Here is a 25,091-nt window from a genome sequence, read left to right on the forward strand (position 1 = left end):
TGGAGGGGGAAACTACCCAATATGACACGTAGTCATTTTCTCTCTCTTCTATACGTTGCTGGGATTTTCCTGTCCTCCTTTACAGGCTATATAATGTTACACTAAGCAGGCTAGACAGATTTTGTAGTATTGAACGCTGTGGATAAAGAGCACCGAAGCATGAAAAATCCAGTGTCCCTAAGCTTTGATTCCAAGAAAGGAATTACTCCGAATTACTCCCCCAAAGTCCAGCCATATTAGCCTTTTGCAGCAAAAATAACAGAGTCTAGTGGCACTCGTAAAGACTTATAGATTTTTATTGCATTAACTTTTGTGCACTATAGTTTACATGCCAGATAAATAAACAAACCAACCAGGTCAGACTACTAGTAATAATCTGCTACAGGACACACCTAGAAGAATAAAATGACAGGACACCACTTGTCACTTAAAGTTCCCAGCGGAAGCTACTCAAACTTATCACCTATGCTCTATAGTCCATTCTGAACAATGGCATTTCCAAGTCACAGGCCTTGAATAGTAGGCCTTGTACTTCCTTACTGACAGATCCCACACCTTAAATAGCTACTCACCAGTAACAGCGGGGCATATAACAAAGTTATGGACACAGGGACAGCTCCTGTGATAGATCTAGACGCCAGCTCTGTCCACATACCTACACTGGCAACAAGTATTAGAAGACCTAATAATGCCATTCGTGGTATCGGGTTCATTCATCTTCCAATGTAATATATGCCATCATCCGCCAGCAATGCCCTTCTGCATTCTCCATAGAACAAGCAGGCTAGTCTCTATGCAGAAGAATAAATAGACACCAACCTGGCATCAGAAATGGCAATATTCAAAAGCCAGTGGGAGAACCATTCAGGACACACTGCAAATTACTTTTAAATGGCCCTCCTGGAGCTGAAGAACTCCAAAGAGAGACAGCAATGTCATTCTAAATTTGTGAGTCTTTTAAGACGCCACAAGACTTGTAGTTGTTTTTACTCAAAATTAAGTGCATGAACCCAGCCAAAACTGAGCCTGGCAGTTTATATAAAATGAGTAGCGTTAAAATATTGATCCATCACAGTTTGTTATTCATGGCAGCAGTTCTCTGGTGGTAGCAGATGACAAGTAAAACATTGCCTAAATGCGACCAGGTGAAATGGACTGTGGGATGGGTGGTTGTTGATTTTCCTTGAATCAATATTGTTCCACAAGTGACTAAGACAGGTATGTTTAGATCAGCTGGGCTAGTAAATATTTTTGCACACTGATGAGCTTTGAGGATTTACTAGCATGGTTATGTCAAGCAAAGCTTGACCAGAAGCCAGTGTGATATGGTATTGAGGGTAGATTGTCAAACCAAATCCGGAATTCAAATCCCCACTCAGCCCATAAAGTTTGTTGGATCACCGTGGGCCAGACACCGTGGGCCAGACACCAGACAGCCTAATTTACCTCATGAGGTGTTTTGAAGATAAAATGAGTGGGAGAAGAGCCATGCATGCAGCCTTAAGTGCCTGTGAGGAAAGGTGTGATGAAAATAGAATTAGATAGTAAAAATAATATGCTAGATTTCCCCAGCCCTTCAATTCCTTTTTGCCCATTGTGTTGTGTATTATTCTCTTTTTTCTCTCACACATGGATCGTATCCACTGTGGATGTAATGGGGGCAGAGAGCAGCTTATACAACTCCTAACAAATTCCTGTACATATCAGGAGCTCTCTCCTGTATTCTGTGAACTTTAGATCTAAAGTTTTTTTAAAAAAACATTCAAAAATTACAAGCATCAAAGTTTGTGTGGAGTTTATTTGGGTGGGGAAAGGCACACGCACCAATAAGACATTTTCCAAATCACATTTGAAAACATGCGAAATGTGGTTTTTATTAGCAGCAGGAGTGCATAGTATACTTGTTACATATTTTATTATTGTGATTAATTCTTATATCCCACCTTTTATAGCAACACGAACAAATGCATTGTTGTTTATTCAAACGTTTACAAACCATGTTGCAATTTAGATGTTATTAAATGTTCAACTATATTATTAACCAGCTGTGATTAGTTCAGGACCCGTTTCTAACAATGCCAAGTCCTGGATTGGGTATTAACATTACAGAGTGGTCCATTAGTCCCGTACAGTCCTCCATCAGTCCAAAGATTCATAGATGTTTGGAGAACTTGTTGCCCTCACATTTAATTCATTAGCTTCTGTCTATGTGAAGATTTAAACATACATCTTTCATGCTGGTAGATGTTCACATGCAGTAACATTTTGAGAGCTTGATCAAGTTCACTGTGGTCTCAGCAGCTGTTCACAGAATAATCCCTGTACAGTAGAGATAGGCAGTCCAGATGTTGGACTGCAACTCCTACAAGCTCTGGCCATCATGGCCAATCCAGAGAGATAATGGGGGTTGTAGTCCGAACAATATCTGTGGGCACACGCCTGCAGTAGTGTATAACAGAAGCCAAGCCCACCCTCCCATGGTACTGAGTATCAATAGGCTGGAAAGACACCTAGATTTTTAGGAAGACCCCAAAATTATGTGTATAACCTGGACTCTTCTGTTCTCTATGGGATCCCTCCACAACGAAGTGCTATTTGCTTATGGTACTAGATGTTTTGATGTTTATCTAAGTCCTTAGCTGCTCAAGTTTTTAATATCCATTTTAGCTCAGACTGTTTGTTTAGGTTGTTGCTTTTTCATTTCCAATTTCTCTTCTCCCTTTTTAAAACACTGCAGGTGGTAAACGATTATTCGCCTATGAAAATAAATTTAGATTTCACCTCATGCTCTGCCATGCAGATAATTAGAAATAGAGGAGAAAGATTGCTCTGGATACTTTTTTAATATATGGAAGCACTTGAGCTTAGAATAATTCATTTCAAGTTCTAGGAAGTCACCTGATTTGATATTTATTGCAAAGTTAACACCAGGGGAGTGTTTAAAAGCAGACTTCAGTGTCTATTGCCTTTTGGAAATGAGAATCTGATTTTTAGAAGGTAATACGTAGTGCTGAGGAGAAAAATAATAAAGCCGTTCATAAACAAGAAAGACAAAGAAGTTTAAATCTTCATGGCTCCAATTCAGCGTTAGTCATGCTCAATAGCTTGTGGTTCCAGATGGGGATGTGCTTTCATATTTGCATCAAAAAGTGTATCCAGCCGATCCAGTGGAGCCCAAGTGAGGATTCAAATGCATGTGTAGATTTGTACGCACATCTCCACAGCTTAATCCATGTTTTATTCACAGTTGTGCTTCCATCTTGCCATCTGAATTATGGCATTGTGTGTATGTGTCAAGAATCTCCTTTTTTGGACCCTAGATTCCCCCCCCCCTTACACTAGATTCTCTAATAAAATTTACTGTCTTGAATTGGAACAGACTGGAAACCAGTCAAGATAACTGGATGTGAATGATAACGCTTTAAAAAAAAAAATGCAAGCAAGCTGTGAGTTAAGATACTGGGAAATAAAGACTTCTGAAGATCAGATCTGAAGTAGCTGAGCAGATATTAAAACTAAGCCTTTTGACGGTTTAGAGATCCGAATCAGAATTGCAGGTTTAGAGGCTATAAAAGTCGGCAGGAGGATCTCTTGCTGAGAATATAGCCTTAAAAAGACAAACAACTGTTAAAAATTAATCTGAACTGTTACAGTGCTGATTCAGCTTTGTACAGAAGGATAAAGATGGTCTTTAACAAATGCAGTGTGTTCCATATTTGGCTATGTTTCTCTGATGTGACATGTGTATAACTTTCAGAGTGAACTAGGGATCTGTAAGTGAAAAACGGACTGTATACATAAGACATTGTGTGTATACAATATGCTCTCTCTGTATATGGTATGCTCTGTGTTTTACAACTAGCTTGCATTATGTTTAGTTTTAAGTGCCATATGAACTAGAAAATTTTTGATAGAACTGGTAGAAAGAGATTTGGCAGGGGAAAAAATGTTTTATGTCTGTAGTGGTACAAATAATGGGACTATTGAATTAAGTTTTCATGTTCTCTTTATTTAGGTTAGTTTTTCATCATATGCCTTCTGTCCATAATATTGGTATCTAGGTTCATCCACAGCATGTTCAGGGTTTGCCTTGCATAACAAAGCAGAATCTAATATCATAAACAGAGATAACAGAGACCACGCTTTATCAGAACTAAGAAACTTGTAGGTCAACGCTGCTGCAGAATCTCTGGTTAGTCCTGAAATGATACTGACCACAATATAGCAGTTTAGGGTGCATGCATGAAAATGATCCACAGAGACAGCCCTACCTTGGAAGGGTAAAGGCATACATTTTAATTTTTAACACCATAATTATATCCAGAAGTTTGTCCAATACTGATAATGCAGGTTTCCTACAAACCATAGTTTGTGAACCAGAATGCAGTCACAGAAACAAGTCTTCCCTTAGCTTGAAAGAACTTTTCATTGCATTTATATATGGGATCCTCCTATTGGAGGGTCCTGGTTGCGCCTGGGCGCCTGGGACCAGTGGTGTAGCGTGGGTTGTCAGCACCCGGGGCAAGGCAAGTAATTTGCGCCCCCTAAACCGTGGATTTGCGCCCCCTAACCCTAACCCCCAGATGTTGCGCCTGGTACGGCCGGCCCCCCCACACCCCCACGCTACGCCACTGCCTGGGACTTACCCCATAGGGGTAGAATGGGTGGGGGGAAGTAGCAAAAGCCCTGGCCACAGCCCCTGGATCACGCCAGGCTGTTTTAGCCAATCCCCAGAGGGTGGCATGATCCAAGGGGCTTTAAAAGCGGCAGCGTGACGGAAGTAGGGGCACTCACGTCACACTGCCGAACACCCACTCTCCCTCCCTAGAGTTAGGCAGTTTCATCTGCCTTGCTTTGGTTTGGATCACCTGTTTTGGAACAGGGGCTGGGTAGGATTTTTTTTCCAATTGGCTCTAGCCACTTGGTTTTTGCCTACCCCTTAGCAATCGTCACAACTTGTAAAGTGGCGGTTAGGCACTGGCCCGGTTGGATTGTGGGGAGGGGAGGTGTGGCCATCACCTGCCCCTCTAGGAACGGGGTATTCCGTTAAAGGAAGCTGGGGGTCCTGGATCTTGTCCAAAGCCCGCTTGAAGGGCTAGGGCCATGCCAGGACCACAGGAACCCTGGGGTGAGCTTTGGTTGGTCCACATCAACGTTGCTCCCTCGTTTGGTTTACCCCTTTCAACTGCCACCCAGAGAGATGGAGTCAGTTATAGTCGGGAGTCAATGCCTAAGCCAATACCGCTCACAAAATTGTAATTCAATAAAGTTGTGGCCAAAAATTTGCCGAAAAACTTAAAACTAAAATATGTGTCCGAGTGAAGTTATTTTCGGGGTGGGTCCTAGGGGCCTCTAGGCGCAACTCACATTTTCCTCCAATGAGCTCAAGGTGGTGTACATGGTTCCCCCTCATGTCATTTAATCTCCACAACAACCCTGTGAGGTAGGTTAGGCTAAGAGGCAATGACTGGCCCAAAGTCATCCATTGAGCAAGCAGGCATTTGAAGCCTGGTCTATGAGGTCCTAGTCTGACACTCTAGCCACAACACCACACTGGCACTGATTGTTCCCTTGCCAGTCTTAACCAGTGACAACTTAGGTAATCATGGAGGCTGGAAAATATGCATCCATTATCTTGGAAGCTGCTGCAAACTGCAGCCACAATCTTCTGGCTAACATGCTACATTTTAGCAACTGTGAAAATTGTGAGGCGCATGGGTGGGAGTAGAAAGTGCATTGCCAGAATTGACCCCATTCTTCGTATCAAAGTATACCACACACGTGATCACTGGAGCAATACCATTGGCCCATAATATTGCGTCTTAATTTGCCCCTCTCCCTTAAAGATACCAAAGATGTTAGACAACTTTGGCCACCTTGTCAATAATTATGTTTTCCCACAGCAGGCGGATTTGTTGTTAATTGCAATTATGCCTGCTTCGGTTGTTTTTTGAACGAGCCTAAGCTGTTAAAATGCATGGCGTGTGCACAGAACAGATTTCTGCCAAAACTCAAACTGAAAAGCAATCTCTCAGGAAACGGCTCAAAAGTAGAATTGAGTTCTAAAAAGGTTACAGCAACCACCAAGGGAAATTACTTGGCAATTTTTTTGTTCGATTTCTAAAATTGAAAGCTCTCACCTGAGAAGTGTCCTGTTGCCTGTGCATTTGAGTACATTGACCTTGGTTCAGCTTATTTAGTAGCTAGAAATCGAACCAGCAATAAAGAGAAAGTCTGATGGCTCCCCCTATGCAGATAGGCTTGTTCGAAAACAAGATAGATTTGCAAAGAAAACCTGTGCGTGAATTCTAATGTAGTTCGGTAGAATGGCACCAAGCAAGTCCTTGCCTCCGGGAGCTATAGGAGCTCTCAAAGGAGAGCCAATATGACGTAGTGGTTAGATTGTTGGACTAGGATGTGGGAAACTAGAGTTCATATCTCCACTCAGCCATGAAGCTCACTGCAAAACTTTAAACCAGTCACAATCTGTCAGACACAGAGGGTTATGTACACCAGGGGTCAGCAACCTTTGTCAGCCGTGGGCTGGTCCACCACCCCTCAGACCATGTGGTGGGCCAGACTATTTTTTTGGGGGGATGAATGAATTCCTATGCCCCCCCAAATAACCCAGAGATGCATTTTAAATAAAAAGGACACATTTTACTCATGTAAAAACACGCTGATTTCCAGACAGTCTGCGGGCCAGATTGAGAAGGCGATTGGGCCGCATCCAGCCTCCGGGCCTTAGGTTGTCTACCCCTGATGTACACCATCTTGAAGTTCTTGGAGGAAAGGAGGGATGCAAATTCAACAATAAATAAATAAATATGTATTGTTGTGTGGACCGTTGTATCTTGGAAACTTTCTCCCTTTCCTAGGAACCCTTGCAGTGGGCATTTGTAAGCTCTCTGATAGGATAGCTCCAGGCTCCATGAATATATTAAAGCAACTGCTTTCACTGCAGTTGGTAATTGCTTTTATGGAAAAAGCTCCTCAGGCACAGAAGAACATCTCAAGGTCACCTAGATTTCCGAACAGCTTTCCCCCCCCCCCCCCCTTTGTCTTGGCCAGTCCGTTGCGATGAGACCGAGACAGCTGTCGGAGAAAGAAAGCGTCATTTCCTGGCTCAGCGTCACCAACCTTAAAAGCTGTCTCAGCCACTGTTGTCTACCTAAGGCCGTTAACCTACAGCCTTTTAGATGTTGCTGAAGTATAATCTCTTACCATAGCCCATGTTGGCAGAGATTGATGGGAGCTGGAGGCAAACAACCACAGGAAAAGCCACAGGTTTCCCCACCTCTGGTCTGTACTGACAATCTTTTGCAGGCCTGTCTAGAGATGCAGGAGGTTGAACCTAGACCTTATGCATCCAGAGGATGCCCTCTGTTACTCATTTATGTTCATTTCACAGCTGTGGATGTTTAACCTTGTTTTGCACGGAGAAGCGCTTAAAATTGGTGAGTGTAAAAAGGCTCAACTTTATTTCCTTGGGTGAAAGTCTTCCAGGAGCAAGTTTTTATTTTTTTTCCTGAAACAGAGAATGGTGGGAAGACTTTGAGTCTTTCCACACTTGCCATTTATAGTGGTATAGTTTCATTTAACTAATCTGAGCGGTGTTTTAGGCAAGGAAATGTGCCCATATATCTTACGAAGCTTTCATGAAAACTGTCCACATGCTATGTCCCAAGTATAAAGCCATACTTTCTATAGCAAAGTTTGTAAGACACCTGCTGTAATATAATCTGCCTTTTTGCCAGCATGAACTTTGCCTTTGCCCCACACAACAACTCACTTTTGCCCTTTGACAAAGGAAACCACACAGTGAATGAAAAAGGTTGTGCAGTCAAAATGTGGAACTTTGCACTTATAGCTATGCATATTAAACATTTTTCTCAATGTTGCTATCTGTCTCTCATTTTATGCCAGCAATATTATTTGACCAGAGGTAAATTCTAGACTCTGGGGGCAGTAGTCAGCTAAGATTTACTCAGTGTATACTCATTGAAATAAATGAACATGACTAAGGACCATTAATTTCAGTGGGTCTATGCTGAGTAAAATTTAATTGAATACCACCCTATGTTAGGTTGGCAGCCTACGTTAGTTGTACTTCAACCTAACCACACTTAGCTGGGAGTAATCCCTATCAAATTCAATAGGATGTACTTCTGAGTAGACATGGTTAGGCTTGTGCTGTAAGTCTAGATCCAACCTATAGTTTGTAGCATTATCCCTAAATTGGTAGCGACTGACTGGGGAAAAGACCTTCAGGCCATGATGGCTAAGTGAACACAGGTTGCAATTCTATACCTGGGAGTATGTACCACTGAACTAAGTGGGGCTTTCTTCTGAGAAGACATGCATAGAATTGCCTGGTCAGTGCATAATGAGGATGAAGATTCCATGCTGAAGAGTATGGTTAACATAATAAGGCCCTTATCCATGCTGCCATGGATACTGTGTACCGTATTTTTTGCTCTATAAGACACACTTTTTTCCCTCCTAAAAAGTAAGGAGAAATGTGTGTGCGTCTTATGGAGTGAAGGCAGGCTGCACAGCTATCCCAGAAGCCAGAACAGCAAGAGGGATCATTGCTTTCGCTGCGCAGCGATCCCTCTTGCTGTTCTGGCTTCTGGGATTCAGAAATATTTTTTTCTTGTTTTCCTCCTCCAAAAACTAGGTGCGTCTTATGGTCTGGTGCATCTTATAGAGCGAAAAATACGGTATATAGTTTTGGCTGCTGCACCCTCCCCCCAAGGAATTTGTAGACCTTGGAAAGGTACAGGGAAGGGAGACCAAAATGGGCACGGACGTCTTTTCTCTGAGTGAAAATATCTGTGGCTATTTAACTTAGAATAAAAGTATGGGAATATAATTTAGGTTTATAAAACGGCATGATATAAATAGACATTTTTTTCTGGTACAGTGCCGGAACTTTGGGTCATCCACTAAAATTGATCGGTAGAAGTTCCAAGGTTTGTACTTTTTATGCACTTCCTTACACAAAGCACATTTGATTGGTGGAATTTTCTGCCACAAGATGTGTTGATAGTGGATTTAGCTGCTGGAGAGGGGGTGGAATTGTGGAGCTCAGATCTACCGCTGGCTTCTAGCCATGACAGCGGGGTGGAACTTGCAGGTTCAGAGTCAGTAGACATGAATTCCAGTTTCTGGGTGGTCAGTTAGCAAGGGAGCACTATTGCCTTCATGCTCTGCTTCCCAGAAGCCTCTGGCTGACTTGGTTGTTGGACTAAGTCATAGGTTCCCTCCTGATGTTACTGGACTCCAGCTCCCATAATTTCTGACTGTTGGCCATCTTGGCTGCACACGATGAGTGGTGGAATCCAACAACATCTGGAGCATACTGTGTTTCTTACCCCTGTTTTATGCGAACTCCCAGTGTGTTCCAGCTGGACAATTGCAGCGTACCCAATGTGTCTGGGATGACGAGTACCGTATTTATCGCTCTATAAGACGCACCAGACCACAAGACGCACCTAGTTTTTGGAGGGGGGAAACAAGAAAAAATATATTCTGAATTTCAGAAGCCAGAACAGCAAGAGGGATCGCTGCGCAGTGAAAACAGCAATCCCTCTTGCTGTTCTGGCTTCTGTGATAGCTGCGCAGCCTGCATTCGCTCCATAACACGCGCACACATTTCCCCTTACTTTTTAGGAGGGGGAAAAGTGAGTCTTATAGAGCAAAAAATACGGTAGGTACTACTGCTTTTCAGCATCTGCTTGTGGGAATGATAACTCTCTCACCATTAAAAGAATACAGAACTACAGTGGGTTAAAAACTTAATTCGTTCCGGACGTCCATTCTTAACCTGAAACTGTTCTTAACCTGAGGTACCACTTTAGCTAATGAGGCCTCCCGCTGCCGCTGCACGATTTCCGTTCTCATCCTGAAGCAAAGTTCTTAACCCGAGGTACTATTTCTGGGTTAGCGGATTCTGTAACCTGAGGTACCACTGTATTGCATTATTATTATTATTATTATTATTATTATTATTATTATTATTACTATTACAATTTGTATACTATCCTTTATCAAAAGATCCCAGGATGGTATACAATATGAAAAACATATCAATGATAAAAACATAATAAAACGCATACTGGCAGGCAGCCTAATAATAAAATAGTCATCATAATAACACTCCTCTCGCCCACACTTTCACAGGTTATTATTAAATAACCATAGGCCTGGGTAAAGAGGAATGTTTTTGTCTGGAGCCTAAAGATGTGCAATGGTGGTGCCAGGCGAGCCTCTCTGGGGAGAGCATTCCACAATCGGGGAGCCTGCTCTCTTGTTGCCAGCCTCTAAACCACTCCAGGATGGGGAACATAGAGAAGGGCCTCAAATGATAAGAGCAGGGTCTGGGGCGGTTCATTTGGGGAGAGGCAATCCTTAAGGTATTGAGGTCCTGAGCCATGTAAAGCTTTCTAGGCCAACACCAGCACTTTCAAGTGGGCCTGGAAACTAATCGGCAGCCAGTACAGTTGTACCAGGACCAGTGTTTTATGTCTTTCCTGTTGTATCTTCCCCCTCTGGAATACAGAACTACAGACTGTGTAGTTTGCCACAGCAACCAACCTAAGGCGGTAAGTAACATATACTCAGTTTGGTGTCATGAGGTTTTATATGTACACTTTATAGTGGGTTGAGAGAACGTTGGCAATTCTTCTCCTGAAATGTCAGGCACGCATGTAAACCTTTCCACTTCAGATGAATACTGTACACATAAATTAGTGTTTATCTTCAGTGCTCTCTGCAGTGCAGGTCTAAATTGCTTTCCAAGAAAACATGATATCAGGAGAGCAGCTCGAAAGTATTGCTTTAAGGTTTGCTATCTCAGGAAGAACAATGTAATTTCAGTGTCCGAATGCACCTCACTGTTGAGTGCCAGACTCATAAGTGCTCTAAATAATAATAAAAATGGAACTGCTGACATTTTAAGCTAGGTTGCCAATATGGTGTGGTGAATAGCAGATCACCACTGCTTTAGTTTTCTTACTTGTGCTCTTAGTACCGTTTTGTCAAGTAGATATTCAGCAGGTGTAGCTTTTCCTGACATGGAGAAGCAGTGATGGGGAAACAGAAGCCCTATTAGTTGCAACCCTAGTGGCTAAGGTCGGAATGGCCTAGAGCAGGCCTAGGCAAACTTTGCCTTCCAGATGTTTTTGGCCTACAACTCCCATGATCCCTAGCTAACAGGACCAGTGGTCAGGGATGATGGGAATTGTAGTCCCAAAACATCTGGAGGGCTGAGTTTGTCTATGCCTGGCTTAGAGTTAATCTGGACAATACTTGTGAACCTCACTGGATCACCTTTGCCAAGTCTTCCTTACATAGCAGAGATAATGTGGAGATAATTTAAGATTAGGGTATACAGTAGTCTGCTAAGAAGTGTTGGACTGTCTTTGGAGAAATCAGGTTTACGATGTCAGGATAGGCAGAGCAAGCAAGCAGAAAAACTGGTAAAGGGGGAAGGTATTCAGAGCAAAATACAGACTTCCAGGAGGTGCAGGGCTCCCCCAGTTACAAAAGAGGCATAGCTTGGCTGTCAAGAGTTGGCTGTTAGCTTATCCTCTTCATACATCATTTTTATTTTTATTTTAAAGAGAGATTTGCTGTTTGGAGACTAGTGTCAGTAAGACCATGGCAGCCGCTTTAGTCTAAGTCATGCTTTATTCAGAGGGTAAGAGAACAATATGCCTCCAGATACTTGCTTTTGGGAGTCTTGGGGCAGATCAGGAAACATGAGTGTCTGCAGCCAGTTTCAGGCTGTGTTCTTGTAATGCAAACAAGGCGAGGAAACATCATGTCAGAAACAGATCCTTACTGCAATAACTTACCCTGCAAGGGGGAGGATAGAAGCTCACGCCGTTCTCCATGAACGTAGCTTTTCACAGTAACTAGTATTTAGGTAGCAGGTGGTCTCATAATATCACCTTAGTTAAACTTCTTACTCTGTTGCCTGCAGTCTCTGTTAGAACAGTAGAGCTGAGTATAGTGGTCACAAGTACTTGGCTCCCCGGGGCAAGACTTGATGACTTTAAATTCTAATCAGGTTGCAGACAATAAGTAGGTTCACTTTTAATTGACCTTCAGGGGTTGCAGTGGGCCCTGCTGCCAAGCATTTGCAAGTCCTTGCCAAGTCCTGTGGTTAACAAGGCTCTCCAACTCATTGAGCAGTTGCCAGTGCGTGTGTCTCCTTCCACTTATCCCAGTCCCTGTTTCAACTGTTGATCATTCCACCCCTTTAGGAGGACAAGGAGAAGAGGGGAGAAGTAGGATTACAACAAAAATCAAGGGCATATTTTTATTTCCCTGTTTCAAATCACTTTGCAAAAGCCTTTTAACGTACAGAGCAATGGAATAAAGTTTTTTTTTTTAAGAGAGTTTTTCGTAATCCAAGCAAACGAATCAAGTGAAGTTGCCTCTTTGTTTATAATGGCTTCATTCTTTTGGCATTTCTTTTATCTGAACAAAGATGGATTGGTTAAAACCACAAAGTCAAGCCCCGGTTTTGGCTTGAACAGTGGGGCCATGACCATAGTCGCTTATAATACGTTAGCTTTTTCAAATTAGCATCAGCTTCCAATCCATAAAATCCTTGCCATAATGAATGCCTGCATAATGGTTGAGATCCTGCTGATAAATAAAGACAAATGAGATCTGCAACAAAATGTTGTGATGTATTATTTCCACCTCCTTATATTGGAGTATTCTTGTTCATGGTTCCAGCCATCCACATCCTCCTTCAGCAAGCCATTCCATGCTGAAATCACTACCCCCTTTTCCATTTTTATTTTCCTCAACGATTTTGCCTTTTCCAGATTTTCTTTGTATTTCTGCAAATCCTGGGGTTCCCCTGAGCATGCTGATGCTTTCATTTCCTTCTCAATGGTTTCATTTTGCCTTCATTTGTCTTGGCACTCATCACCTGATTTTGCTATTAACGACAGCGGGAGGACATTTCTTGCAAATATTTCCCATGATATTTGCTAGCTCACTTACCCATATTCGCCACCACTGCCTAAAACAAAGAAGACACCCAACTTTTGCAAAAAATTAATCTCTGTTTGCCCAGGAAGCCATTCATACCTTAGATGACCAGGTGATTAGCTGGTTTTAAACTTGCAATGGCAATAGTCAATTTAAACCAAGTAAGTAGTGATCATTATGGATTCATTAGAATGTGACAATGTAATCTTTTTTATGTTGCATTATTCACTGAATTAGCTCTTCATGATTCTCAATGGAAGGACTACCTTCTGTTTAGTAATTAGTGCTTGAGAAAGTCAGTCTTTCACTCCCCTGTGTTCTTGCTCACCATCTGGAATCCCACTAAATAACTTAGACCTGTGAAATATTTTTTGTTTCTTATTTATTCCATCATACTCCAGTGTCTTCCCTCAGTGCTTCCCTCAGCACAGCTCAGGCAGATCTATGTTGCATCTTGACCCTGAAGGGCTGGAGAGCTATTTGCATACAATCTCCCATATGTAATTTAAATAATGCTGCTTGATTGTGGCCAACCAAACTGGGGTGTGTGTGTGTGTGTGGTGCTTTAGAATGCTTATGGTTTGTGTTAGAAAGAGTCTAACATCTTTTGCAGTCTTTGTATTCATGCCAGGTTATATTAATACCTACACCATGGGTAGGCAAACTAAGGCCCAGGGTCTGGATCTGGCCCAATCGCCTTCTCAATCCGGCCCACAGACGGTCCGGGAATCAGCATGTTTTTACATGAGTAGAATGTGTGCTTTTATTTAAAATGCATCTCTGGGTTATTTGTGGGGCATAGGAATTGGTTCAACCCCACCCCCCAAAATATAGACCCACAAGGTCTGAGGGACAGTGGACCGGCCCCCTGCTGAAAAAGTTTGCTGGCCCCTGAATATGGGACTTTGGCTAGTTGAGATGCTCCAGGGCACATGCACAGTTTGGGTTCTTCTCTCATTTCAGTATTAGAGAGTGTTGCATGCAGATTACGCACACAGAACAATCTGTCATTGGAATCAATGAAGCAGCTTCTGTTTACCCAGAACTCCACAGCTGCAATCTACAATTTGTCAGGACCTGGCAGGATTTTGGATGGTGACTGAAGTCTAACATGCCGTGAGCCTATGAGGTCATTGGACCAGTGAGTTTAAGCCTACCACAGAAGGCAAAAGTATTACATTACTTATGATAATAACTTATTACTTAATAATTATTATATTACAAAAGATCTCACAGAAAAACAAAACAAGAGCAAATGTCTGATTATTGTTATTAATCCTTCTACTTCAACAACAACAACAACAACAACACATGTTGGAACAGAATATTTTTCTTTGGCAACCTCGATATTTTTCTTTGGCAACCTCAATTTGCCAGTTGTCGTGATTGCCTGTTTGTAGCAACAGTTTGTTGCTATGGAAATCAGTTTGTTAAAACATTCATTTGTGGATCTTGAAAGAGGAACTTAAAGTTTTCAATATTTTCATATTGAAAATAGTTTTTTTGGGGGGGGGACTCTTCCCTTAAGGAACGTACATTTTAAAATAAAATATATTAATCAATTGAGTTAGTGTTTCAATTGCAACTGGAAAACTGCAACCTAGTTGAAATCTTTGGTTGGCTATCTTAGAGATATATTTTCTTCAACAACAAAAAACCCAGCTTCATTCCATTGCTTCATCTGTAAAAGTTTGTTGACTTAGCCTCATCTGGAGAAAATGTTTTGAGATAACAGTATAAGGCCTAGTTCAAATAAATTAAAAAATTGTCCAGTAGCACCTTAGAGACCAACTAGGTTTGTTTTGGGTATAAGCTTCCGGGTGCATGCACACTTCTTCAGATACACTTCTTTCGTGTGCATGCACATGAAAACTTATACTCAGAACAAATTTAGTTGGTCTCTAAGATGCTACTGGACAATTTTTTTATTTTTTTAAAATTTATTTCTACTGCGCCGGACCAGCACGGCTACCTAACTGAATCTAAAGGCCTAGTTCAGACAATCGGTTAAAACAGGGTTTCCCAAACTGGGGTCTCCAGCTATTTTTCAGACTACAACTCCCATCATCCTTAGCTAGCAAGACCAGGGGTCAGAGATGATCGTCATTGCAGTCCAAAAGCAGCTGGAGACCCAAGTTTGGGAAACCCTGATTTAAAACTAAACCATGGATTTGGTTGAATAAGGAGAAGTTGCGGGCAAGTTGTCATGCACACTCCCTTATTGTTCCTTATTGGCTTCAACTAACTTTAATTGAAGCAAGCCACCGTTCTCTGGGTTTGGACATAAAGTGGAGCTCTCTTTTGTGTTAAAGTGAAATAGGAAAATTTTACTCTCCTCATGCACAAAAGAATTGGGTGAGGAGAGATAAAATACGAGAGCTTGAAGCTTGCCACAGCTTCTTCCAGATTCCCTAAAACCATGGGCTCTAGTTCCGCTTGCCTGTTTTGAGATCTTTTTGGCCAATGTATTTGAGGAACGTTTCAACTTCTATGATCAAAACTCCAGATAGGAATGCAAAATCTGCACAAATTTTATTGGAAAGATCTGTGAACAGGAAGGATTCCCATCTCCAGCTTGTAAATCCTTATGGCAAAAGGCGATGTTCTATTCTGACATAATGTTTTTCAGATGGGTGTCTGCATTATCAGTTTAATATGCAAAAACTCTGCTCAACTCATATAACTTTTATTTATAAGAGCAGACTTTAAGATGTGGGAGTGAGGAGGGAATTTATTAAAAAAAAAACACAGCAACACAGCAATTTCTGATCTTCAGAGCTGAGTGCTTTGAATGTCTATGTGTTGGAGGGAAGAAGAGACAAGCCCAACTCCTTAACCTGGTACCCACCAGAAGTTGCCACACTATAATTCCTATCAACCCTCTTCGTTGGTGATGCTGTATGTGGAAGGTGAGAATTGTCCCAAACCAATGGAGGGCACTTTGGCGATCACACAGGGTCCCCAGACGTTTGACAGTATATTGATCCCTGTGCCACCACTGTGATTGCTTCCCTGCTGCCACCAACCCGTTTCTCTCGGGTACACATGGAGTCCAGAGAGTTGTTAACATTAAACCAAATAAACAAGTTTATTTTATAAGCATTAACAAGTTTATGGTTTCAGATCATTTTTCTTGTCAGTTTCTTAATCTTAGTTTCTTTACTGGCCTTGTTGTTGTTGTTTAGTCGTTTAGTCGTGTCCGACTCTTCGTGGCCCCATGGACCAGAGCACGCCAGGCACTCCTCTCTTCCACTGCCTCCCGCAGTTTGGTCAGACTCAGGGACGCGGACTTATAAAAAATATTGGGGGGGGGGGGCCGGGAAAGCTCATGAATAATAAATAAGCTCATGAATATGCAAATAAAGTGGCGCCGCCTCCTCGTGAGCGAATAGGGGAGAGCGTGCTGCGCCTATTAATCAGCTCCAAAGGAAATTGGGTGGAGCTTTTGCTCGGGAGGGAGGGCAGGAGGCATGCAGCCCGCCCCTCCCTGTGCATTTTGGGCTGGGGGAGGGGCGGCGATGGCGCTCTGCTGGAGGGGCGCCGGAGATTATTGGGGGGGCGGAGCCCCCCAAACGAATTTTTGAGGGGGCTCGGGCCCCCTCAAGCCCCATGGAGTCGGCGCCTATGGTCAGACTCATGTTTGTGGCTTCAAGAACACTGCCCAACCATCTCGTCCTCAATCTTTCTCAACATCACCTCAATCTTTCCCAACATCAGGGTCTTTTCCAGGGAGTCTTCTCATGAGGTGGCCAAAGTATTGGAGCCTCAGCTTCACAATCTGTCCTTCCAGTGAGCACTCAGGGCTGATTTCCTTAAGAATTGATGCGTTTGATCTTCTTGCAGTCCATGGAGCACCATAATTAAAAAGCATCAATTCTTCGTCAATCAGCCTTCTTTATGGCCCAGCTCTCACTTCCATACATTATTACTGGGAAAACCATGGCTTTAACTATACAGACCTTTGTTGGCAAGGTAATGTCTCTGCTTTTTAATATGCTGCCTAGGTTTGCCATCGCCTTTCTCCCAAGGAGCAGGCGTCTTTTAATTTCATGACTGCTGTCACCATCTGCAGTGATCATGGAGCCCAAGAAAGTAAAATCTCTCACTGCCTCTAATTCTTCCCCTTCTATTTGCCAGGAGATGATGGGACCAGTGGCCATGATCTTCGTTTTTTTGATGTTGAGCTTCAGACTATATTTTGCGCTCTCCTCTTTCACCCTCATTAAAAGGTTCTTTAATCTTTGTACGAAATGTTCCTTTCATATCTCCAATTTTCTTGAACAGATCTCTGGTTTTTCCCATTCTATTGTTTTCCTCTATTTCTTTGCATTGCTCGGTTAAGAAGGCCTTCTTGTCTCTCCTTGCTATTTTTTGGAAATCTGCATTCAATTTCCTGTATCTTTCACTATCTCCCTCGCATTTTGCTTGCCTTCTCTCCCCCGCTATTTGTAAGGCCTCGTTAGACAGCCACTTTGCTTTCTTGCATTTCCTTTTCATTGGGATGGTTTTAGTTGCTGCCTCCTGTATAATGTTACGAGCCTCCATCCATAGTTCTTCAGGCAATCTGTCCACCAAATCTAAATCCTTAAACCTGTTCCTCACTTCCACTGTATATTCATAAGGGATTTGACTTAGATTGTATCTTACCGGCACAGTGGTTTTTCCTACTTTCTTCAGTTTAAGCTTGAATTTTGCTATAAGAAGCTGATGATCTGAGCCACAGTCCGCTCCAGGTCTTGTTTTTGCTGACTGTATAGAGTTTCTCCATCTTTGGCTGCAGAGAATATTATCAATCTGATTTCAGTGCTGCCCATCTGGTGATGTCCATGTGTAGAGTCGTCTCTTGTGTTATTGGAAAAGAGTGTTTGTGATGACCAGCTTGTTCTCTTGGTAGAACTCTATTAGCCTTTGCCCTGCTTCATTTTGAACTCGAAGGCCAAACTTGCCAGTTGTTCCTTTTATCTCTTGACTCCCTACTTTAGCATTCTTCTTTAGCATTCTTCTAACCCCTATAATGAGAAGAACATCCTTCTTTGGTGTCATTTCTATAAGGTGTTGTAAGTCTTCATAGAACTGGTCAATTTCAGTTTCTTCAGCACCAGTGGTTGGTGCATAAACTTGGATTACTGTGATGTTAAAAGGCCTGCCTTGGATTCGTATCGAGATCATTCTATCATTTTTGAGATTGCATCCCAGTACAGCTTTCGCCACTCTTTTGTTGACTATGAAGGCCACACCATTTCTTTTACGGGATTATTGCCCACAGTAGTAGATATGATAGTCATCCAAACTGAATTCACCCATTCCCATCCATTTTAGTTCACTGATGCCCAAGATGTCAATATTTATTCTTGCCATCTCGTTTTTGACCACATCCAACTTACCAAGGTTCATAGTTCTTACATTCCAGGTTCCTATGCAGTATTTTTCTTTACAGCATTGGACTTTCCTTTCACTTCCAGGCATATCCGCAACTGAGCGTCCTTTCGGCTTTGGCCCAGCCGCTTCATCAGCTCTGAATCTACTTGTACTTGTCCTCCGCTCTTCCTCAGTAGCATGTTGGACGCCTTCCGACCTGAGGGGCTCATCTTCCAGCGTCATAACTTTTATATGCCTGTTGCCTTTGTCCATGGAGTTTTCTTGGCAGGGATACTGGAGTGGCTTGCCGGTTCCTGCTCCAGGTGGATCACGTTTGGTCAAAACTCTCCAATATGATCTGTCCATCTTGGGTGGCCCTGCATGGCATAGCTCATAGCTTCTCTGAGTTATTCAAGCCCCTTCGCCACGGCAAGGCAGTGATCCATGAAAGGGATTTACTGGCCTATACTTTCCTAATAACTTCTAACTGATTATCTCAACTGTCTATCTGACTCCTCTTAACAGATTCTCCCCCTCTCACATCAAACTATCCCAACCCACAGACTTATCCTCCCTCTCTCTTCTCTAACACCCGACTGACTCCTTAACAACTCTAACTCTAACTCCTCCCCTTGGGTTCCCACTTGCCAATCACTTCACACTCATTTAACCCTTTCCTTATGACCCAGCATGATGTCACCTAGGAGGGCAAACGCCACAGGCACTATATTGGGGAAGTCTGCCATTAAACGGACAGCTTCTGAGGGAATAAAGACATCTTACCTTACTCCTTGCCATAGTCTCAAGGGCTTGCCCCATATCAGGCAAAGTAAGGCATCTTCATCATATAGCAAATGCCTTGAGACAGAGGGCTGACAACATTCCCCATCCTGTCTAAGCTATTCTGCTGCCCCCAGGTCCAGTAGAGAATACTGTCCCATGACCAGTGTGTTCAGCGGCACACGGTGAAATTTTTCATAAGGAAACAGTTAGGGCCAGAGTGGGGGAAGGGGACATTCCAACGTTGCACGTGTGAGCATTGAAACTCTGTCCCTAAGCTGGGCAGAAGCTTCCTGGGCTTTGGGAAGGAGGTACCAGGGGAACATTTAGGGCACTAGCCTAGTTCCCCAAATCCAAGGGCCACACACCACTGAGTGTGTTCAGTCTCCAGTCCGGTTGGATACTATTGGTGGACTAGGGGGTTCCAACTGTCCTCTATCTCAGGGAGCAATATGCCTTAGGCCAGTCCTTCTTCGTTAGGAAACAGTTATGGTTATGAGTGAAGTAAGAACTTTACACCTTGAGTCAAGGAACATTATTAAGAAAAATGTGCTATGTTTGGCTGATCTTTGATTCTCTTTTATGTTGCCAAATCATATGTATTTTAGCCCCCGACTGAAATACTTCTCAAATTCCCAGCGTTGTGTGTGTTTGTCCATACAGACTAAATATGCACATGTGCACTTATAAATGTCATGACCTTTTGACATACTGTATTGCTGGTCACACTCCCATACAGTGCCCTTGGCAAGTATGTTGGGGATCGGATTGGCATGCTTGGGTGGTGAGGAAAGTTTTGGATTTTAGAAATGCCAGGTGTCTGTGAGTCATATAAAACTGGCTTTCTCTAGAGCTCAGCCAAAGGTATCATTGCTATAAAAAGACAAAATCAACATGTTTTCACTAGAAAATGTTCCTTTGGCTATTTGTAGTGGTGACGTTTAAGGAAACTTCCACTGGCTTCTTCTAAACTTGTCTGTTGGCCTCAAAGGGAAGTACTGTGTCTGGATCTTGGCATTAAAAAAAGAGGAATGTTTGAGTCGTTTTAAAAGGAGAATGCACTTTCCTCTCTCCATGCAAAAGCTCTGTTAATTATTTTTTTAAAAATGTAACGTGCTTTTTGCTTGTGACTTTAAAAAAGAATCAAGGAAATGTTATACTCTTTACCATATGTTAAGTGATGAAATCTGCACAGTACTGTAAAAATGTGTTAGTTTCGTTTCCATACGCAGATGCCAGCAGTGCATGATTTTCTCTTTAAGGTCATTAAGAACTTCCTGTGCTTCTGGTTTATCACTGTAGCACCCAGCTGTGAATGTGAGATGCTTTTCAGGAAAGATGGATATCTTTATTGCCCAGGTTACTCCAAAAGTTGCTATAGGGTGTACAATCCCCATTTTTCTTTTCCTGCTAATAGCCTGTAGGGTTCTAGGTAAGATCTGGTGGGAAGCAGTCTGTAGCAGAGGATGACTAGCAACCGGCTGTAGGTCTTGGATGCTAGTAAGTCCTAGTGAATACAGGATACCACAAGCTCTGGGAGAATTCTCAGAGCTAGCAAGAGTTTATCCTACAAAGTCCCAAGCATAATCCTATGCATATTTACTCAGCAGTTAAGTATCGGTACCTTTTTTGTAATGTACACAACGGCTCCTTTTTCCCCCCTACATGGTTGCTGCTTCTTGTTTCTTCTTTTTTGTGTCTTATCTTATTCTGTGCACTTGTAATTATGTAATTTTTTATTTTCCAATAAAGAATATAAAATATAATTATCGCAAAAGAGTCCCATGGTCTTCCACTGGATTTATTCCCATGCAAGTGTGCATGGGATTTCACTTTGAGTTCTAATATCCTGAAGTAGAGCAATGGATCTTTACCAGAGCTGCGTCTCTCAAGAGAAGTTACAAGAAATTTGAAGAAGTGGAGCTCCGGTGTGGAGTCTCATATTATAGCTCAAACAGGGTTCGAAATAGCAGAGGAACCTACAACCGTAGATTTTGCTTCTCTCTACAGATGTGCTCTACAGATCTTCGACAGAGGCATGATAGTAGGGATGGGGCCAATGGTTGGACGCCACTGTTGGAACCCTTGTTGTTGATGTCAGAGAATGCCTGAATAGAACTCAATTAACTATGGAATGGCCTGCTTCCTCTTAGCACTACCTTTCCTTCATGCTGACATTTCTAAAACGATGAGTTCTCATCATTTGGCCTGTTTTTGAAGCCACCTGCTTTTCAGGCCTTGGTATCTTGAGAGAAGGCAAAAATAATTAAAGCTTCTTTTCCACTTCCCATAATATCTTTTGGATTTCACGCTTAATCATCACTCTTACCTTCAGTTTTTGAGGCTATTTGTGATAGCATTTGGCTTCTTTTTAAAGCTGCATTTCTATTTTTGAGCCATGATTCATTCTTCGGTTAGATGCCGCCCAACTCTAGGGGGAGGGTTTTAAAGTTACTGTAACTTTCACCCGCCCCCAATATTAGGGATTATCAGCTGCCGCAGGAAACTACTGGTGCTTTCATGACTTTCCAACCCAGAATGCCTCACTCAAGAAGGACCTCTCCCCCATAGCTGTCAACCATCCCTTATTTGGTGGGAAAGTCCCTTATCCCAGCGCTGTGTCCCGCTGCTGTCCCCTATTGATGATGTCCCTTAAATTTCCCGGGTTTCAAAGGAAGCAGCTCCTCTCCCTCCCTCCCTGCCAGCCAGGGAGGAGGGAGGCTCCAACTGTGTTGCTTGGCTGCGTTACTCACCCAATAAGGAGTTAAGAATGACTGGGGGGTGGAGTTTGCATGCCTTGTGCCGAACAAATCGGCCACGTTGCCTGGGGACTCGCCTTTGCTCAGCGCTTCCCAGCGGAGAGGTGACAGTGGTTTTCCTTGCTGCATCCCCTTTGCCGGGTTGCTGCGCTGTGGGAACCACTGCTTGAAGCTTCGTTTGGCTGCTGGCTGGGCTTTCTGCCTTTGGCTTGGAGGGGCTCAGAAGTTGAACATACCTGTGCTTGGAAAATCCCTTATTTTGGCTGCTGATCCCTTATTTTCAAGGCTGCTGGTCCCTTATTTTCAAATCTGTAAGTTGACAGCTATGCCTCCCCCTTCCCAAGTCCTGTCTAGAGTGAGACTGCTGCTGTTGCTAAAGCACCACCACAATGAAGAGAAGAGGCACAGCAGAGACAAGGGAGATGCAAAAAAGGGGTTTCAGCAGTGCAATATCTTGTGCCAGCCCTAAATGATGTGTACATAGTGGCAGGTGACCATTGCCCTCCAAAGCAATCAGGCTTTTTGCAAGCATTGCCTTCAGGAACTTGCAGCACTTTGATGGAGTTTGTAACTACTTAAAAGTAAAGGGAGTAAAAAACAAAACACAGCATCCTTTATTTTTGAACTCAACAGTCTTATGATAACTGTTTGTGTTGACTTTCTCAAATGATGTTCTTTCCCCAGGTTTCTGATGATAGGTTTGGTAACAAGCAACAAAACATCTACATAACCTTTATAGTTGTATGTAGCAGCAGCAAAAAGAGAACTCTGGGAGATGGGAAGAAAGCTAAAATGGCCACATCTTATTAACTGCACTTAATAAACCTAAATGTTAAATAATTGATTTCTCTCAGGCATATATAAAGGCCATATATATATTATTTATTTTGTGGTGTTACTTGGAAATAAGATTTAATTTAGACCGCTGGCATAAAACATGGCTATTCTCAAAATGTATTGGCTTATGTATTGTTAAAAATACTGAAGTAATCTGCTGAACGTGTGACTGTTTATTTCCCAGATGTCCTACGTATAGCGCTGTTGTGTGTGTTAACATTTCATTTAACTGTTCTCTAGTGATTCATTTTGTTTATCTCTTTGTTTAGGCACGGAGGAAGGAGGTCTTTATCCAGGAGCGGTATGGGAGATTTAATCTTAGTGACCCATTTCTGGCTCTGCAGCGAGACTATGAGTCAGGTGCTGGTGATAAAGACAAGAAGTCCATTTGTACCAACCCACTCTCCATCTTAGAAGCTGTTATGGCTCACTGTAGAAAAATGCAAGAGAGAATGGCAGCTCAGTTGGTCGCTGCTGAAAACAGACAAAAAAAGGTACCACATCAACTCTCCCTTGTCCCCTTTGACTTGCTCTTTCCTCTTTTTTTAATTGCTCACCACATCTCCAAAAGAATGCATTCCCTCTCATTTTTATGACTTAAAAAAATTAGAAATCAATTTTGTGTGTGTGTGTGATTCTAGAGTGGCCGTATTATTTGTATTTTATCATAAGTGAGACATTTCTGGCTGATAGTTTTCAATTATTACAATGAAAGAATATTCCTCTTTACATAATACAGTGGTACCTCGGGTTAAGTACTTAATTCGTTCCAGAGGTCTGTTCTTAACCTGAAACTGTTCTTATCCTGAAGCACCACTTTAGCTAATGGGGCCTCCTGCTGCTGCCGCACCGCCGGAGCACAATTTCTGCTCTCATCCTGAAGCAAAGTTCTTAACCTGAAGCACTATTTCTGGGTTAGCGGAGTCTGTAACCTGAAGCGTATGTAACCCGAGGGACCACTGTAATAAGAGCATCCCTTGTCAATTTTGGAATGTCTTTCCCAGAACACCAGGGATGTCATGGGCTCTGTCAGCTTCCCTGTGTCTTTGGTCATCCGGAGAACCAGGTCCTCATCATCCAGGGGCCCAAGATGACAACTGGATACAGTCCTGAGACTAAAGAATGGCCATTCTGAAGAAATGCAAACCTTCAGCTAGGGCTGCAATATTTAATTGATTAATTGGTTAGATCATGGGTAGCAGATATGGTGCCTTCCCAATGTTGGGTGGACTACAGGAAGAAGGCGAGTTGTAATCCAACAAATATTTGGAGGGCACCATGTAGGGTACCCCTGTTGTAAATCAATTGATTAGTGTCAGGGACTTGGCAGAGGAGGAATGTTAGAGACCGCCTCCCCAGCCTGGCCCATCCAGAGAAGAGGAAGAGAGTTCAGAATTACAACAGGGGTTTGAGGGAGGTCACAGCTCAGAGGCAGATGAGGGGGAAAGTTAGGAAATAATGGGAAAGGAGCAAGAGGCAGAAGTGGAGCAGCAACTGGATGACTCATCACTAGAAAGCATTCCAGACCCACCTTCTCCCAGAACCTGGCGAGCCTTAAAAATAGGAGAGCAAAGAGCTTGAAGACAGAGGGCACTTAGCGTCCCCTGTACAGGAGGTGATGATGATGACAAATAAGGAAGTGGGAGAGAAAGGGGGGGGGTGGAAATTCGCTCAGGACAACGCCATTATCCAAGAGGCTGTCTTCCACAGCCTGCCTCTGTGACTATTGAATAAAAAGTGGATGGTAAGAAACTTTTCCTTGTCTTTGTACGTTCCTGGAAACCGGCCGTGGGAGTTGCTTGCAGGCCGCTTGGCAATTAGATATATTTAATCAGCTGAAATGGTGCACCCAGTTAATTGGGTAGCAGATGTAAAAAATGTTTCTTTAAATCAAAGGGCAAGTGCCATCATTAAAAGAGACGTTCTCCCTTCACTTGCACCCAGTAGGGAGTGACTGTGTTAAGAGTATGTCTGATTTTGACGTGTGTGGGTGTCTAAATCTAAACCAAATAAACCTTTATTTTTACTGCAGAAATAATATTTTTGCCCAACAGGTAGGTGAACTGACTAAACACTCAAAAGATTACTCAATTGCAGTTTCATTGATCAAATGGCAACCCAACAGAACAAAATCTGAATGTGGGGCAAAGTTGCTAGTTTCCCAGACGTGGCTGAGAGTATACCTTTACTATGAGCTAAGAACTAACAATAGCTCAGTATCTCCAATATAGCTGCTGCTGGCTGACAACTCGACGTAATTGGATCAACTGCATGACACCTGAAACCCAACCCTCCTTTGGACTTTATTTACATACATTTTGCCAAGTAATTAAAGATAAACAT

The 25,091-nt window shown here is 42.7% G+C and overlaps 1 protein-coding gene across 2 annotated transcripts in view; it reads left to right on the forward strand.

The window, feature by feature from the left end:
• CTTNBP2 (cortactin binding protein 2) overlaps window positions 1-25,091 on the forward strand; it is a 119,444-nt gene that overhangs the window by 18,409 nt on the left and 75,944 nt on the right. For both annotated transcript variants that reach the window (XM_081928917.1, XM_081928916.1), the window contains exon 3: window positions 23,018-23,242. In XM_081928917.1, coding sequence (XP_081785043.1) covers window positions 23,018-23,242 — 225 coding nt within the window. The remainder of the gene's footprint in view (window positions 1-23,017; window positions 23,243-25,091) is intronic.

This window comes from Podarcis melisellensis (assembly GCF_964234715.1).
Source record: "Podarcis melisellensis genome assembly, chromosome: 10".
Taxonomy (NCBI): Eukaryota; Metazoa; Chordata; class Lepidosauria; order Squamata; family Lacertidae; genus Podarcis; species Podarcis melisellensis.